The sequence below is a fragment of the Triplophysa rosa genome, linkage group LG16, assembly GCF_024868665.1.
Source record: "Triplophysa rosa linkage group LG16, Trosa_1v2, whole genome shotgun sequence".
NCBI classification, from domain to species: domain Eukaryota; kingdom Metazoa; phylum Chordata; class Actinopteri; order Cypriniformes; family Nemacheilidae; genus Triplophysa; species Triplophysa rosa.
The window spans coordinates 1294103-1309169 of record NC_079905.1 but is presented as its reverse complement, the minus strand read 5'-3'; the positions used below and the strand labels follow the sequence as shown (position 1 = coordinate 1309169).

Below are 15067 nucleotides of genomic sequence, written 5' to 3'. Positions count from 1 at the left end.
AACCACCGGAGCGCAGACAATGATTACAAGTTATTTTTAGATATGTGACTCTACCCCCAAAAACCCAAATGTGCCGACATAAAGGATAAATACATCATTACTATCCTACTAGTTAACAAACTAAACTGATTCATGGATAATCTCAACATTGACTAGTTCGATCAGTTTGGAAAACTCTCAGCGAGAATAATAATCATTATTAGCGAGCCGGCAGTGTGTCTAAAGAGAGCTGGGTGCCGGTATGACCGTATATAAACCGTGCGATGGATGAAACACGAGAACGATTAAAAACATGAAGTAACGTAAAAAAACGGACGTTCCTGAGATAGGTCTCGACGAAGATGAATTTGTTTTCATAGCGTGTAGCACGAAACGGAGTGAAGCTGTTTGCGGTTGCTAAGCAACACCAACATGAGAAGTTTCGGCTGAGCTACACCAGGCGATGTGCTTTAACGTTAGCAATAATCTTGATCATCAAAATATTTATTTATTACAATATTACTGTCATCGCAAAATAAAACCTGACAAGGGAGTTTAGAACCGCCAACAGGAATAATTTAGTTCACTATAGTTATCTGTACGGAAATGTAAAAAAATTGATATTACTTTTTTAACTTTAGTAGTCCATAGTATTTACTCAAGTACAGTATTAACTACAATTTATCCATTTACTCTAGTTAATAATAAAGAATACTGTAGTATACTATTTACTACAGTTTACTTAGTATATATTACTCAACTCGACGTGAAACGTTTAGATATGTCATAAGAAAATGAAAAAAAAGGGACGGTGGAGTGATAAATTACACATAAGTAGTACCAGACATGATGTCTCGTAGTACGCGGATGAGCGGTGTGTAAGCAGTTTTAGCGATTTTTAACAACGGGATAAGAGAAATCAAAATGTCCCGACTGACCAATCAAAATGAAGTATGCGTGATACACGATTTTGGTCATACCAAGCACTCGTTCGTTTATTAATAATTAATTATATAATAGTGAGGGATATTGGCTATTTAACAACAAGCTTTAATCTCTCTTTTCTTAAGGTGGTTGTGAAAATTGAGAGAAGGACCCGCAGGTGGACGGCCTCCACGTAATCTGATCTATAACCCACAGAGGCGTCTGATCAGCGACGTCTGGGCCTCTCCACGGAGGAAACGAAACCTATTCCCAGACGCTCGCTGCATATAATTCAACAGAAACCCCCCTCGCTGACCTGCGAAAAAAAACAAAGGCCAAACACTCTTCAAGAAACACCATGTTTAATTAAAACCCAACAGGTCTCTGAAATACAAGTCAAGGTTTCACAAGTCAACAGAGTAAAAAAAGCTCAGCGCGTCTGGTTGTTGAAAAGCATGGTAAGGTCGCTGAAAACACATGAGGATGACAGACGCCTGCGAGAACTCACGACAGCTTCGTTTCACGCCTTGTTTCCTTTGGCCCGATCCGTCGTCAGCCGTTTTTGCTTCATTTCATATTCTGCTTCCTTGTCCAAGGATTAGCGGTCGGACTTGATTTGCTGTGGGGCACCGGCGGAGCTTGATACGGAAACGGGCCTTCCCGAGCGCTCACGGTTTCGCCTTTTGAAAGCGAGCCCGTCTTTCTTACAGTGTGGGTTATGTTAGACTAAAGTCCTGTGGGAATCTACAAGCAGCTGGATATATTTTCTCGCAACATAAAAAAGCTAAAACACGGTTCCAACGCATATTACAACGACATGTTCAATAACACATCAGACGCTTGATTTCTGCCAGCAACGTTCTGATGTCCCCGGAGAGCAGTGAGATGGATTTGTCTAAAAAAAACCTTCATTCAGTCTAAACTGGTGTGTAATTTCTGGTTTACTGAGGCCGCAGATGGGATGTTTTCGTCGTTTCTAGGTGAAGAGACGGACCGTTCCGTCCGCTCCCGAGGAGAAAACCCAGGGCTGAGTGGGGTGAAAGGTCACGTCCAGAACACCCAGGTCCTGAGTGACGCTGTGTCCCTTCAGGACTTTAACTGGAACGATCAGAGGATTCTGGAGCAGGTCACTGTGAACGAGAGACAGACGTATTTAGGTTATCTTCATTAAATGGCTAGTCTTACAGATTATGTCCAACAGTCTGGTAGACACAAAAACCATAAAACGCAGAATTCTGGAAATATGTTTTGCTGTATATACATCGACACTTGGCTGGAGAAAGCAAGAAATGAAAAAAAAAAAACTGTATGAAGAGATGCCTTAACACTAAACTGTTTTGTTACAACGAGAACTGGAAACCACCGACCAAACACGACACGTTTGAAATATTTATCGTTGCATAGTGCGTATTTCACGTCGTATTTTTTCTCAGTAGTACACATACTGCAGTGCGTACTTCACTAGAAGTCTATTACAAACAAGACTCGACCTCATTGTGTGTCATACAGTCATTTGGAAAGTCGAATTTGTTGAGAAAAAAGTCAACTTCACACGTGATGTAAATGTAATATTGTTAGTTCATTTATTCCACTGTAAATTAATGTTTTTTTTTCTTCTTCAATTCTTCGAGAAAATGTGCATACTGCAGTGCCAGTGTACTAAAGATATGAAATAACTCACTTGTACACCATCCCGTGACAGACGATAACACTGCCGTCATCAGAGGCGGAGGCAAACAGTGGGTAGTGTCTATGATAGGCCACGCCCCTCAGAGCCTTCTTGTGGTGTCTGGTTGGACAAAGATACAACACAGATTCAGTAAGCAGAGCGACATGCAGAACCGCTTTCATTCCCAGTAGATGACATTCGTTTACTACACAACGCCAACACAAGCAACGATTTCCCCCCCAGCTCTGCTCCAGACCGTCCAAATGACCAAAGCCTGCGCCGACTCACCGGAGAACTTTGTAAGGTTTTGTGGACAGATCCAGATCGAACCAAGCCAGACGACAGTCGTAGCTCCCGCATATCACGTTGTCGCCTGCGGAAAATAAGGGAGATGGAACGGCCGCGTTAGGAAACCAATTAAATACCACTTCCAGAAAGCGGTCAGTGATGTCACGTTACTGAAACCGAGTCGCGTGGAATAATTGTTTTCCATGGCACACTTTTGCTCGACAACAAAACACGCCGGTGTGCAGGAATATCACAGTGAATACACAAGAGATCAAACGACACACCTCCGGGATGGACGGCCATGCTGGAGATCCACTTGCAGTTGGTCATCAGTTTCTTGGTGAGCTCTTGTTTGATGAGGTTGTACACGCGTACGTAGCGCTGCGTGGCCACGAAGAAATACGGCCTGATGGGATGGAAGGACACGCACTGCACCAGACCCTTGCTCTTGCGGAAGGGGTTCTGCGTCCGCCGTTTGCTCACCTGGTGGATGACCACCTGCAGATTACTGGTGTTGTCGGGCATGACGCACGCCAGGTAGTCTCCCTTCCCGTGCCACGTCACCTGCCGCACGGCCTTTACAGAGAGAGAGAGAGAGAGAGAGAGAGAGGTCAGAGGTCAAAGTCATTCTGCGGTAAATACACAGACCATTAATCCAATTATATCCTCAAAGACACGGCGAGAGTGAATTTACAGCCGGCTTGTCCTCTGCCAGTCTGCCAGCCGCGTCACGGCTTCTCCTTTTCCAGGAGCTTTAATTGGACACTAGAGGCGTCTTATGTTTCTTTCCATCTCAGGGAAAAGACGACCACAAGAGCGCGGATTCTGCCAATAGTTAAAAGCCTCCTGGCCGAAGCTCACGTGAAGGAAGACCGGCCACATGAGCGTTCCAAAACGATAGAAAGAAAAGTTCATGTAAGAGAAACCGAGATGTCGTAGTTTTGTGATGCTACATTAATTATTATCTATGAAGTATTATACAAGTGTTATGAAGTCTGGCAGATTATTCTAGACAAGAAGGTCCGACTGTCAAAATGAGAAATAAATATATTACCACACAGATTATTAAATAAATGAAATAATAAATATATGAACGATTAAATCTATGAAGGAATGGATATTTAAATGAGTAAATATACAAAAATAATGTTAGTATATTTCGTATTTTATAAATGAATATATGAATGAACGATTATATACTGTAAATGAACAAGCGAATGGATGAATGAGTCTATGAATTAATGTATACATAAAGAAATGATAAAAGATATGAAAATATGAACAAATCAATTATTACATTTGGATAAACAATATGAATGAGGAAATAAATATATGAAAAACAAATATATAGAAAATAAATAAATATATGAATTAAAATACACTACTAAAATACAAAATAATAATAAATGAATGAATGAACAAATATTTAACTGAATAAATGAAAATATATAAATAAACAAATACATAAATTAATTATTTAATCAATATAAACAATAAAAATAAATGTATTAATAAAACCTTTATAAATGAATGAAATATATGAATGAATCAAAAATAAAATACTGAATTACAATTACATTTATTTTGGGAAAGGACATGAATTAATGAACTAAAATACACAACTAAAAAACAAAATCATAATAAATGAATGAATGAACAAATATTTAACTGAATAAATGAAAATATATAAATAAACAAATACATCAATGAATAAATTAATCAATAAAAATATTAATAAAATCTTTATAAATGAATGAAATATATGAACGAATAAAAAATTAAGTACTGGATTCCAATTACATTTATTGAGGGAAAGGAATTCAAATATAAGAACCGCAGATGTAATGTTGTAGGTGTTTAACGGTGTGTTTGTAGATGTTTGAATCACCTTGGGGTGTTGGAGGGCGAGACGGTGACCCTGCTCGTGATCTTCACCCTCTGAGACGGTCCACTGAACCGGCTGATCTTTCGATTCTTCTGGATCCTCATAAGAGGAGATGAGCTGATCCGTAGAATTAGACACCAGCCGGTCACACAGACCAGGGTTCAAGAGGAGCACGGTGTTATCACTACACACACACACACATCAGAAACACATCTATCCATCAACCTACTGTACTGACCTATACATTCATATAGAAACCACTCAACACAAAAAGACCGATGGGTGTATGACATCAACATTGATTGACATCACTTATTGCATGTAGAGAAAAGGGGGCGGGGCTCTTACAAGCTTACAGCCACCAGGCTGACGGAAGGATTGGGGTTCCAGGCCACGCCCTTCACTGCTCCGCCCACCTCCAAGGTCTTCAGGCAGCGCGCTGTACTGACCTCCCAGAAACGCACAGTGCAGTCATCGGAGCCTGAGGTCAGAGGTCAAACAAACATGAAACGCTGTCTGAAGCACAACACACACACACAGAATCAGAGCAGAGAGAGAGATGTAGTGATAACGCACGCAGGGCAGAATTAGGCAAGCATCCACTGATCATAAAGAGAGGAAAAACATGTGAAACACAGTGACCCTCACTCATATCATTCTAAAGCCCTGAAACACCAGGAGATGAGCAAAGAAATGAAACCTCTCTTCAGTCCTCACATCTACTGATGCTCTCCACCACAACGGGTTGGAGGGTGGAGTGTAATAATTCTCCAGCCCATAATGACACGTTAAGCATGGAGCAGAGGCTCTGGTGACAGATATAGCAGTGAGGGACGGGCCGAAGTCTGTGGTGTCCCGTCTCGGCCAACACAACACACACACGCTCGTGTATATGAGGTTCAGGGGATACCGAGACTTTCCTGCAGCCGTGTAACGTCGACCGAGAGCACAAATACAACACGACAGACTGGAACATTTGCCATGATGGAAGGAAAACACAAGCAATGATGCTAAAATCCCATTTTATAAGAGTGATGGCACTATGAGACCAGGAAGAAAATATTCACGTGTCTGTGTATTGCGACATCCCACAAAAACACTTTAAAGCAGTGTAGTATTTACTATAGTAAACTGTAAGAACATGACCGTAGTGAACATTGAAGTGTACTACAGCGTTTACTAGTTTGCCAGTTAACAAAGCGGCCTGATTACTGTAATATACTACAGTTTACTATAGTAAATACTAAACTCATGTGGATATTTAAACCTGCCAGATCTTACTCGCTGAAGTCAGCCAATCAGATTAGCACTTAATGGAGCGAGAAAAGTCTGTAGGTGGACCGTCTGTAAACGCCTAAATATCCCTATTATCTCCACAGATCTCGTGATGAAACGACATTAAAACAATCTCTCCCTGTATTTTACACAGTGTGTGTTCTGGTGGGCCGGTCGGGGGTCTGTGCACTGTGTGTTGTGCAGCGTGTGCCCTCCCTGAACTCCTTCAGTCGCCAAGTTTATGTGCAGTTGTGTTTTGGATGGCACCCAAGGTTTGTGTTATTTTTAACTTTACAAATGCCTCTCAGGCTGGGTGATATATCGAATATTACGTATGATTAAGATAAATGTTCAAAAGATAAAAATCACAGAATATTGAAAACATTGCTGAAAATTAAGAATAATGTTTCTATCAACATTCTTCAAAATATCTCATTTTCTATCATACAGGTTTGACATGACATGCGGATGTGTAAATGATGAATAAATGACATTCTTACGAAGCATTTTTGTAAAAATATCTAAAACTTCTTAAATCTATATACAAAGACTTGTGACCCATGATATTTAGTCTTGTTTTATGAAAAAGAATGTAAGAATTAGGTAAGTTTATGGTAAAAACAAGCAAAAAATCTGTCCATGTGGTTTGAAAAATAAACTTGAATTTAGTTTGACCATTTTCTCAAATTCCCAGTACATAAACTTACGTGCTTCTTATATAATCTTTCATAAAACAAAACCAAATCTCTCTCTCTCTCTCTAGTGAGAAAGGCGGTCTGAGGTACGAAAGTTGCGTCATCTCGTCTGTGTAAATGTCAATCTACACACAACCTCAGACATTCACCACATCTTCTCAGGCCATACAGAGGAATCTGACTATACTGCAGAAACTCTAACTGTACGCTTCACATACTGTAATTGCAGCGTTTACATTTGACATCAAATGCCTGAGAGAGTGGACTCGTTTCCGCTTTAAAACGTGTTTAGAAAAGAAACAACAAATAGAGATTTCTTCATTTTGTTAATAAAAGTGTGTGAGACTTGCCTCTGCTTTTCTAGTAGGTTTGAACAAATATCTCCATATAAAAAGATACTGCATAAATACTTACTTTTGTTAGATTCCTAGATACTATAGTGTTTTTCAGCCTTACCATGGTAAATATTTAAACATACTACACCATTTACAACAGTTGATCAATTCAGCATAGTTAATACTACAGAATACTGTAGTATACATCAATACTACTCACTTCAGTATACTACAATTTTCTACAGTGTACCATTTACATTTACATTGAGCCATTTAGCAGACGCTCAGGAAGCAATAACACGATATGTCACACAGGAGCAATAATGCAATAGGTGCTAATACAAAGTTACTAGTTTCAACAAAAGCCAGAACACTACCTGTTGAGAGGAAGAGAGTAAATATTATACCATAGTAAATATTAAAATACACTGTAGTATTTACTTCAGTTTATCAATTCACTATAGTTAATACTACAAAACACTGTAGTACACATTAAAAAAAGTGAAGTAGTCACTATAATATTCTGTAGTGTACTACAATTTAAAACAGTTTACTACGGTAAATATCAAAATACACTACAGTATTTACTAGAGTTTACTCACTGCGCTGCTCTTAATACTACATACTACCACTATAGTATACATTAATAAAGTGTATTAAATGCTATAATATACTACACTTTTATTATATACCAGAGTAGATTATAGTAAAGTATACTACAGTACAGGTGATCTACTACAGTTAATACTACACAACATCAGAGTATACATTAGTAAACTGTAGTTTACTTCACTACACTTTTATTATATACCAGAGTAAAGTATACTACAGTATTTATTACAGCAGTTTATCTTCTATAGTTAATACTACACAACATCATAGTATACATTAACAACGTGTGGTGAAGTAAACTACAGTTTACTACATTTTACTATAGTAAACATTAAAGTACTGTCTTTAGTTAATACTACAAAATAGTTATTAGAATATTGTAATATACTACAGTTAACTAAAGTACCCTGCAGTTCTTTCTGATGTGAATCAAAACAGCAAGTCACGCTCGCCTTCGCAAACACCGCTAACAAGAAAAAGACGAAAACCGTTGAGCAAATTGCTGAAGCTTCCTCAAAGTTTCTTGTTTTATTACAAATTAGTGCAGGGCCGCACAATCTTTCCAGCTGCGATGTCAAAATCTGGAAATAGGAAAACCCCGAAACAAAGACCTGGAACAAAAGAGCCAGCGCTGCTTCGTCGAAGCCCAACCCGCTGATATGGAAGAAATTCTCTCTATTAAACGTACACGCACATGAAGCGGGGAGCTTGTCAAGTGCCGTTTTAACTGTGGGAAAGAGCATTTTATTACTGGTTTAATATATTTTATAGCTACACAAAAGAGCAGGCCTGTCTGTAGTGGTTTTGCATATTGGCTTAACAGATATTGCCCATAAACCGCCCTCCCCCATGGCTTTTTGCATAATTCTAACTGTATTTTTCCAACTCTAATTTACCCCCATGGCATCTATGCCCCCGAACCACCCAGCTCATCCGCCCGAGAGCAAAGCATTCTGGGAAACCGCAGTGGTATTGTTACCTGAAGCACCTCATTCAAATGAGACGGGCAAATCCGACCGCATTTTCATACTGTTCCAATATCATTTGGTTTCTGTGGATTTGGCCGCTCGGCTCCCGTCGGTAACGTTGAGTGAAACTGACTGCGTGTGTTATTAAAACGACTCTTTGGGTTCGGGTCATTTACATCCCCATCCAGTTAATAGCAATCAGATGGCCGGCCCTACCGAGGGAACGTTGGCTATTATAGCGTGCATTTATGTATCTAAAGAAACCCCGGTCCTAAAACTCAGATAATGATCAACAGACCCAGATCGTACCCGTGAGGTTTTCCTCCAAATCTTTTTATACCTACACGCACCGCTCCAGCAGTGACGTGTCTTGGAAGCGCTTTGGCGACTTAGACGGGGATCGGATTTTCTTCTCGTGACGGCAACCGCGAGATTGAAGAAGTTACAATGTTTATCCGAAATAACGAATAGCTGGAGTGACTAACAATACAGACGGGCTGCCAAAATCCATGAAAGCATGAAATCAAAGTCCGTCCCGAGATGGATCGTGAGACGTGATGGATGTATCTGTCGAGGAGGGCCAGCGAATGTGGACGTTACATGCGTGTCTTCGCTCATCCTGCCCCTGTGAAACGCGGCCGCCAGGCGTCATGACATCATGACGGGCGAGAGAGGAACTCTTTGAGCTACCGCTTAAGAAAGAGAGCTAAGACAGACCTCAGCTCACTGAAACTCTTACACCTCCGATGAAAACCAGGACCTCTATTTATACACACCAATCAGACTGAACCATTTATAAAACTGCTAAAAATGTTTCTATGCTGATTTACTCATGGTGAGTGATGTTTGAACGCATGAAATGATGAAGACTGACCGGACACGAGCCACTGTCCACTGGGAGAGACACTGATGCTCCGGACCAGACTGGAGTGACCGAGATACACCTGTGAGACACAACACACACGTCAACAGATACACAACACGCATAAAACACATGTGAACAGATACGGAGTACACACCACACACACAAACACATACACCACACACATCTGAAACATGCACACACACACAAACACGTGAACAGATACAGAACACGCCCGTACCTAACCAACACACAATACACGTCAACAGATATACACACATCACGCATGTTTCAGAAACACACACATGTGAACAGATGCAGAACACACACAACGCACATGTGAGCAGGTACAGAACACACTCACGTCACAAACACAACACACATAAACGTGACACATATCACACAAAACGTCTCAAACACACACACACACGCACACAAAACATATACACATCAACAGACATATCACACGCACAAAGCATATGACATACAAGTCACAAACACACACACACACACACACACACACACAGATACATAACGCACAACATACATAAAGAGAGCACACACGTGAACAGATACAGAACACGCACACGTATCACAAATATAATAAACACACAACACATGTCAACAGATACAGAACATATACGTACATCACACATTTCACACACACGAACAACAAACACACAAATCATGTCACAAACACACATCGCACATGTCAAAACAGACAGCATCTGTGAGATCAGACGAGGACACACTCACTCATTATCCAACACACATAAACTGATCACAGAGCAGTTCAGCTGCGCAGACACATGACGTACCAGAGACTGTGTGGTTGGGAAGGGCTGCAGGTCTTTGGGTTTGGGCAGTTTGGGGATCAGATCTTCTGGTTTCACATTCACCTAAGAGATCAAAGAGTAGATCATGAAACGACTTTTACAAAGCATCACACTTCTTCATGTGTGACTGACTAGTGAAAGACGGAAAGTGTTCAGTGTTGTTCCAAACAATGGCAGACAGGTGGAGGCGTTTATGAATGAGTGACGATGTCGTCCATGTGTCTCACCCTCATCTTGCGCTGACGTGGACACAGATACAGGTCGAGACATCGCTCGAAGCGTTCGTGAATGAATCGCGAGTACGCGGGGACGGCCCGCAGGCAGGCGAACTTCTGCGGCAGAAAATTCAACTTCCTGTCCTCCGGGTCCAGCTGCTCCCATGCCAACCTCTAAACAAAACATTCACAACAAAAACAAACGTTCAGACAACTCTGAAGTGAAGAACAGCTGCAGTCAAAATTGGGGTCAAAATTTGCTTAAATCAAAAGATGAACATGGAGAGGGGACGCACGTGTTCCGCAGCACAACATACGCAAATCACTTCCAGGGAAATCTACTGGAGTCACAGGTGAGAAATGTCCCATCAGGGCATGAAGCCAGGATCTTACACGCCACTTCTTTTCACGAAATTGTTCATTTGAAAATGAAAACTCCACTATACTCGTTTCTACACTTTGTTAATGTATAATATAATAGTCTGTAGTACTGACTACAGCAAAGTCATAAACTCTAGTGAATGCTGTAGTATACTTTACTTTAGTAAGCATCAGCAAATTGTAGTGTACTCACACTTCGTTAATGTACGCCACTGTAGTAAACACGGTAGTATACTTTACTGTAGTAAACACGGTAGTATACTTTACTGTAGTAAACACGGTAGTATACTTTACTGTAGTAAACACGGTAGTATACTTTACTGTAGTAAACACGGTAGTATACTTTACTGTAGTAAACACGGTAGTATACTTTACTGTAGTAAACACGGTAGTATACTTTACTGTAGTAAACACGGTAGTATACTTTACTGTAGTAAACACGGTAGTATACTTTACTGTAGTAAACACGGTAGTATACTTTACTGTAGGAAACACGGTAGTATACTTTACTATAGTAAACACAGTAGTATACTTTAGTGTGCTGCAGTCTTCTGTAGTTCTGAACACAGTGAAGTGATAAACTGCAGTAAATACCGTAGTATACTTTACTATTGCAGTAAATTGAAGTACACGTTGTTAATGAACACTATGCTGCAGTATTAACAACAACTGATAAACTGGACTTAATACTGTAGCATACTTTAAAACACTACAATAGCTAGGACCTTTACTACAGTTTACTATAGTAAATGGTATGGTATGTGCCTGAGGTATGCATAAAAAGAGCACGGCCTTCTTCTTTGAATAGACACATCAGATCTCGCAGATGCTGCTCATTACAGCAATAAAAAAAACGTATGTTTACATTTACAAGCACAACAGCTACTTTAGTTTTAACATCCAACTTTTCTGTGATTTAACTCTTTGTGCAGTTTGACAGCCTGTATCTCTACACATGTCATAAAAGCTCATGTCACTATACGCAAAAGATGTGTGCATTTTAAGTGACGACAGAAGATCGCACCTCTTCCTCTGACATCAGATACTCCGGAGGTGGGTTATACGACTCCTCGTGACCTGGAAGTTTCATCTTGGGTGCGGGGACGTGCATTTTGTGTCGTCCCAGGATGCTGTTGGGATCTTCTTTGGCCCACAGGTCGTAGTATTGCGGGGTGGTCTCGGCGGGTCTGCGTGGCTTGATCCAGCCCATTTTTATGGCATGAACCAATTTCCCGACCTAATACAGGCGCAGACGCACGGATGGCACAGTTAAGAGTGAAAAGGCACACACGCACACTAACACATCATTATTGTGATTGAAAGCACGTGCATACGGTCATTACACAAAACCCTACACGTATTAACACACTCCATACAGCAAAGCGGGACATTTCTTTCAGCTTCAGAAGCTCATTATCAGGAGGTTTCAGGACTCTTTCCACTTTAAAAACTATGTGGGATCATTATTTGTAGTGCAGCGCACCTGGGAGCAGTTACAGAAACACAGATATTCTCTCGCCGTTTCACTGTATATACATATATATATATATTTACTGTAGATGTGAAAGGTGAGAAAAGGAAAACTCGCCTTCTCTTTCTCGATGAGTGACGGGATGAAGCTTCTCTTGTCTTGAGGTCTGTTGGTGACCGGATGAATCATCACTTCACTGGAGAAAAACTCCACCGCAGGCTAGAAAACAAACAATGATTTGAAACAGAGAAAATATCTAATACAAAGATATTTAAGCTTTTCAGGCTCAAAGTTGAAAATAAAATGAAATTTAAAATAACAATTCCTATTTTTTCTTGTAAATAGTTGATCAATGATCTTTTTAAAATTCGTGTGCGCTCATAATCTTCAGTTAAAATCTGTAAATGCACTTCCGTCCTGTAATGACTATCCATCTTAATGACGCATGTTAGACGGCTTGGGCGGAGCATCCGTTAACTCCTCCCCCTCAACTGTCAGTCTGCTCCCAGTTCAATTTCAAAATGCAACGGCTGTTTTTATACATCCAATCAAATCGCGGGTAAAAACGAGAAACACCCACGATTTTTTTCTCATTCGAAATTCCGTTACACCCAGAAACGCATCAGAATATGGAAGTAAACACGATCGCAACTTCCGCTTCACGAGGACTTTAAATAAATGTAAAAAAAAATTTGAATTAACGTTTTTACGTTTTTTCTTACAGTGCAGTTGTATATTGTTTGAAAGTTAACATTTTAAGTCTGGTCTGTAATGACAAAGATGATTAAAATGTCTACATTACGAAGATATTAACCCTTGTGTGTCAATCAAAAAAAATATGGAAGTTGTCGGAGCAAATAGCCTCGTGGGCAGTGTTCCCGACACGCGGCGCGGTTGCGCATCGGGCGACTGGGGTTCGATTCCCGTCTCGTGGTCCTTTCCCGATCCCAGCCTTTCTCTCTCCCCACTTCGCTTCCTGTTCTCGCTCTCACTAGATTGTACAAATAAAGGCAAAAACGCCCCAAAAAATCTAAAAATAAAAATATGAAAGTTATGAAATTTAACGAAAATTTTAAATATTAATAATATTTTTGATGTGTAACTATAACCTAGTTTAAAACAAATTCATGAACTCAAAATAAGGGTGAAACAGTAAAACTCCAATTAAAATACAGGTTTTGGTAAATTTGTGCCATTTGCATACATTCAAACCTACTATTTTAATTTAGTTTATTTTGTTAAATATAACGTAGGAACTTTATGATTTTTGATCTTTAAAATGTTAAAAATATCTGATTTACTAGATAAGGCAGTTTTTTTGTGGATATAGAAAAATTAGCATACTATTCACAGCATGCACATAATCATCTGCACTAACAATAGTACTGTAGTGTTCCCCTTTTAAACACTGCTGCTAACACACTTATTTTTCTTTTCTACAAAATTTCTGCTGTTTTGTGCATCTTTAACAACAAACTACATTGTAAATAATAAACATCTGCAGTGACATGCTGTTTTATACTAAAAACTAAAGACCAGACGAACAGTGAGAATGAGAACATCTGGTCTGATCAACATCTCCAGACGCGACACTTGCGACGGTGACAGGTGGCATTTTCACGCTTACCAACTTTAAAGCCCGTCTGAGGTGGAGTAGCTGATCACAGACAGACTGGACTGTGGTGTGACTCACTTCCTGTTTGTAGCAGAACACACAGCGACGCACAATTAACGCTCATTCTTGTAAAGTCAGAGCCGTGTTTGCTTAACGGTGGCCGTGAAACAATCCAACTTTATGACCTCCTGCGTAGGTCGAGCGGGCTGTTGCGTTACTTCATCCGTCGGCCGAGGTTGGGCTCCGTGTGGCTTCGTAAAACTGAATGAGTTTTGTTTTTCCCCCGCTGTGTGTTGGGGTTATGATCTAACGCTCTTTTAAAGATGTTTTTCCACACCACCACTGCAGATGTTGAGGTGACACATTTATACTGTCTTCAGTACAAAACACATTCAGCTGAGAATACCTCGTATTCGTTGAAGTTGACGTCTCCAAACTTGCCCTGCTGCAGCCGCCGCACCAGTTCAACCTGCTCATCTGATAGACGAATGTCTGCGCCCGTCATCTTGTCCTGAACGGTGCGCCTAGATGGGAGACAGAAGACGTTTTAGAATGAGAAGTGTTTAGAAGACTTTAATGCTGCAATTGGTCACTTTCGTGGCTAAACATTAACAAAAGTTATTGTGTATAAATTGATATAAGATGTTCAGAACTCTCCGATTTACAAAAGTATGCTTTTAATAAAAATGACTTCATAATAATTTGTTGGGTATCATTTTTTTTAAATGCCAATTTGACATGTTTTGACTTCAACGTGTGTCAAGTTACTGCAGGTTTGTAAAGTAAGCTGCAATTTCATGTTTCAACCAGAGATGGCGACAGAGAGCCAAAAGTTAGAGAATATAAATGAATGTCACAGTCGCTCCTCACCAATAATCTGGATTTTCCATCTTGTCCAGAAACTCGTCCAGCTCATCCTTGTTTCTGATTGGCTTAAAGATCTTTTTGCCATCCAGGTCGTATCCGATGTGAGGATAATCTTTATACCACTCCATGGGAATGTTGCCGACGGTGTTACGAATGTCCTGTGAGGAGAAAGAGAATGAGAGAGAGAATA

The 15067-nt window shown here is 40.2% G+C and overlaps 1 protein-coding gene across 1 annotated transcript in view; it reads right to left on the bottom strand.

The window, feature by feature from the left end:
* Positions 1–1248: 1248 nt before the first annotated feature.
* The window catches only part of bop1 (BOP1 ribosomal biogenesis factor), a 57939-nt gene continuing 44120 nt past the window's right edge, over positions 1249–15067 (bottom strand). Inside the window, exons 4-16 of the mRNA XM_057354923.1 lie at positions 14881–15035; positions 14417–14534; positions 12513–12614; positions 11949–12161; positions 10556–10717; positions 10311–10391; positions 9505–9574; positions 5094–5226; positions 4749–4929; positions 3145–3436; positions 2861–2945; positions 2585–2692; positions 1249–2033 (exon numbers count right to left, since the gene is read on the bottom strand). Coding sequence (XP_057210906.1) covers positions 1880–2033; positions 2585–2692; positions 2861–2945; positions 3145–3436; positions 4749–4929; positions 5094–5226; positions 9505–9574; positions 10311–10391; positions 10556–10717; positions 11949–12161; positions 12513–12614; positions 14417–14534; positions 14881–15035 — 1854 coding nt within the window. The 3' untranslated portion in view covers positions 1249–1879. The remainder of the gene's footprint in view (positions 2034–2584; positions 2693–2860; positions 2946–3144; positions 3437–4748; positions 4930–5093; positions 5227–9504; positions 9575–10310; positions 10392–10555; positions 10718–11948; positions 12162–12512; positions 12615–14416; positions 14535–14880; positions 15036–15067) is intronic.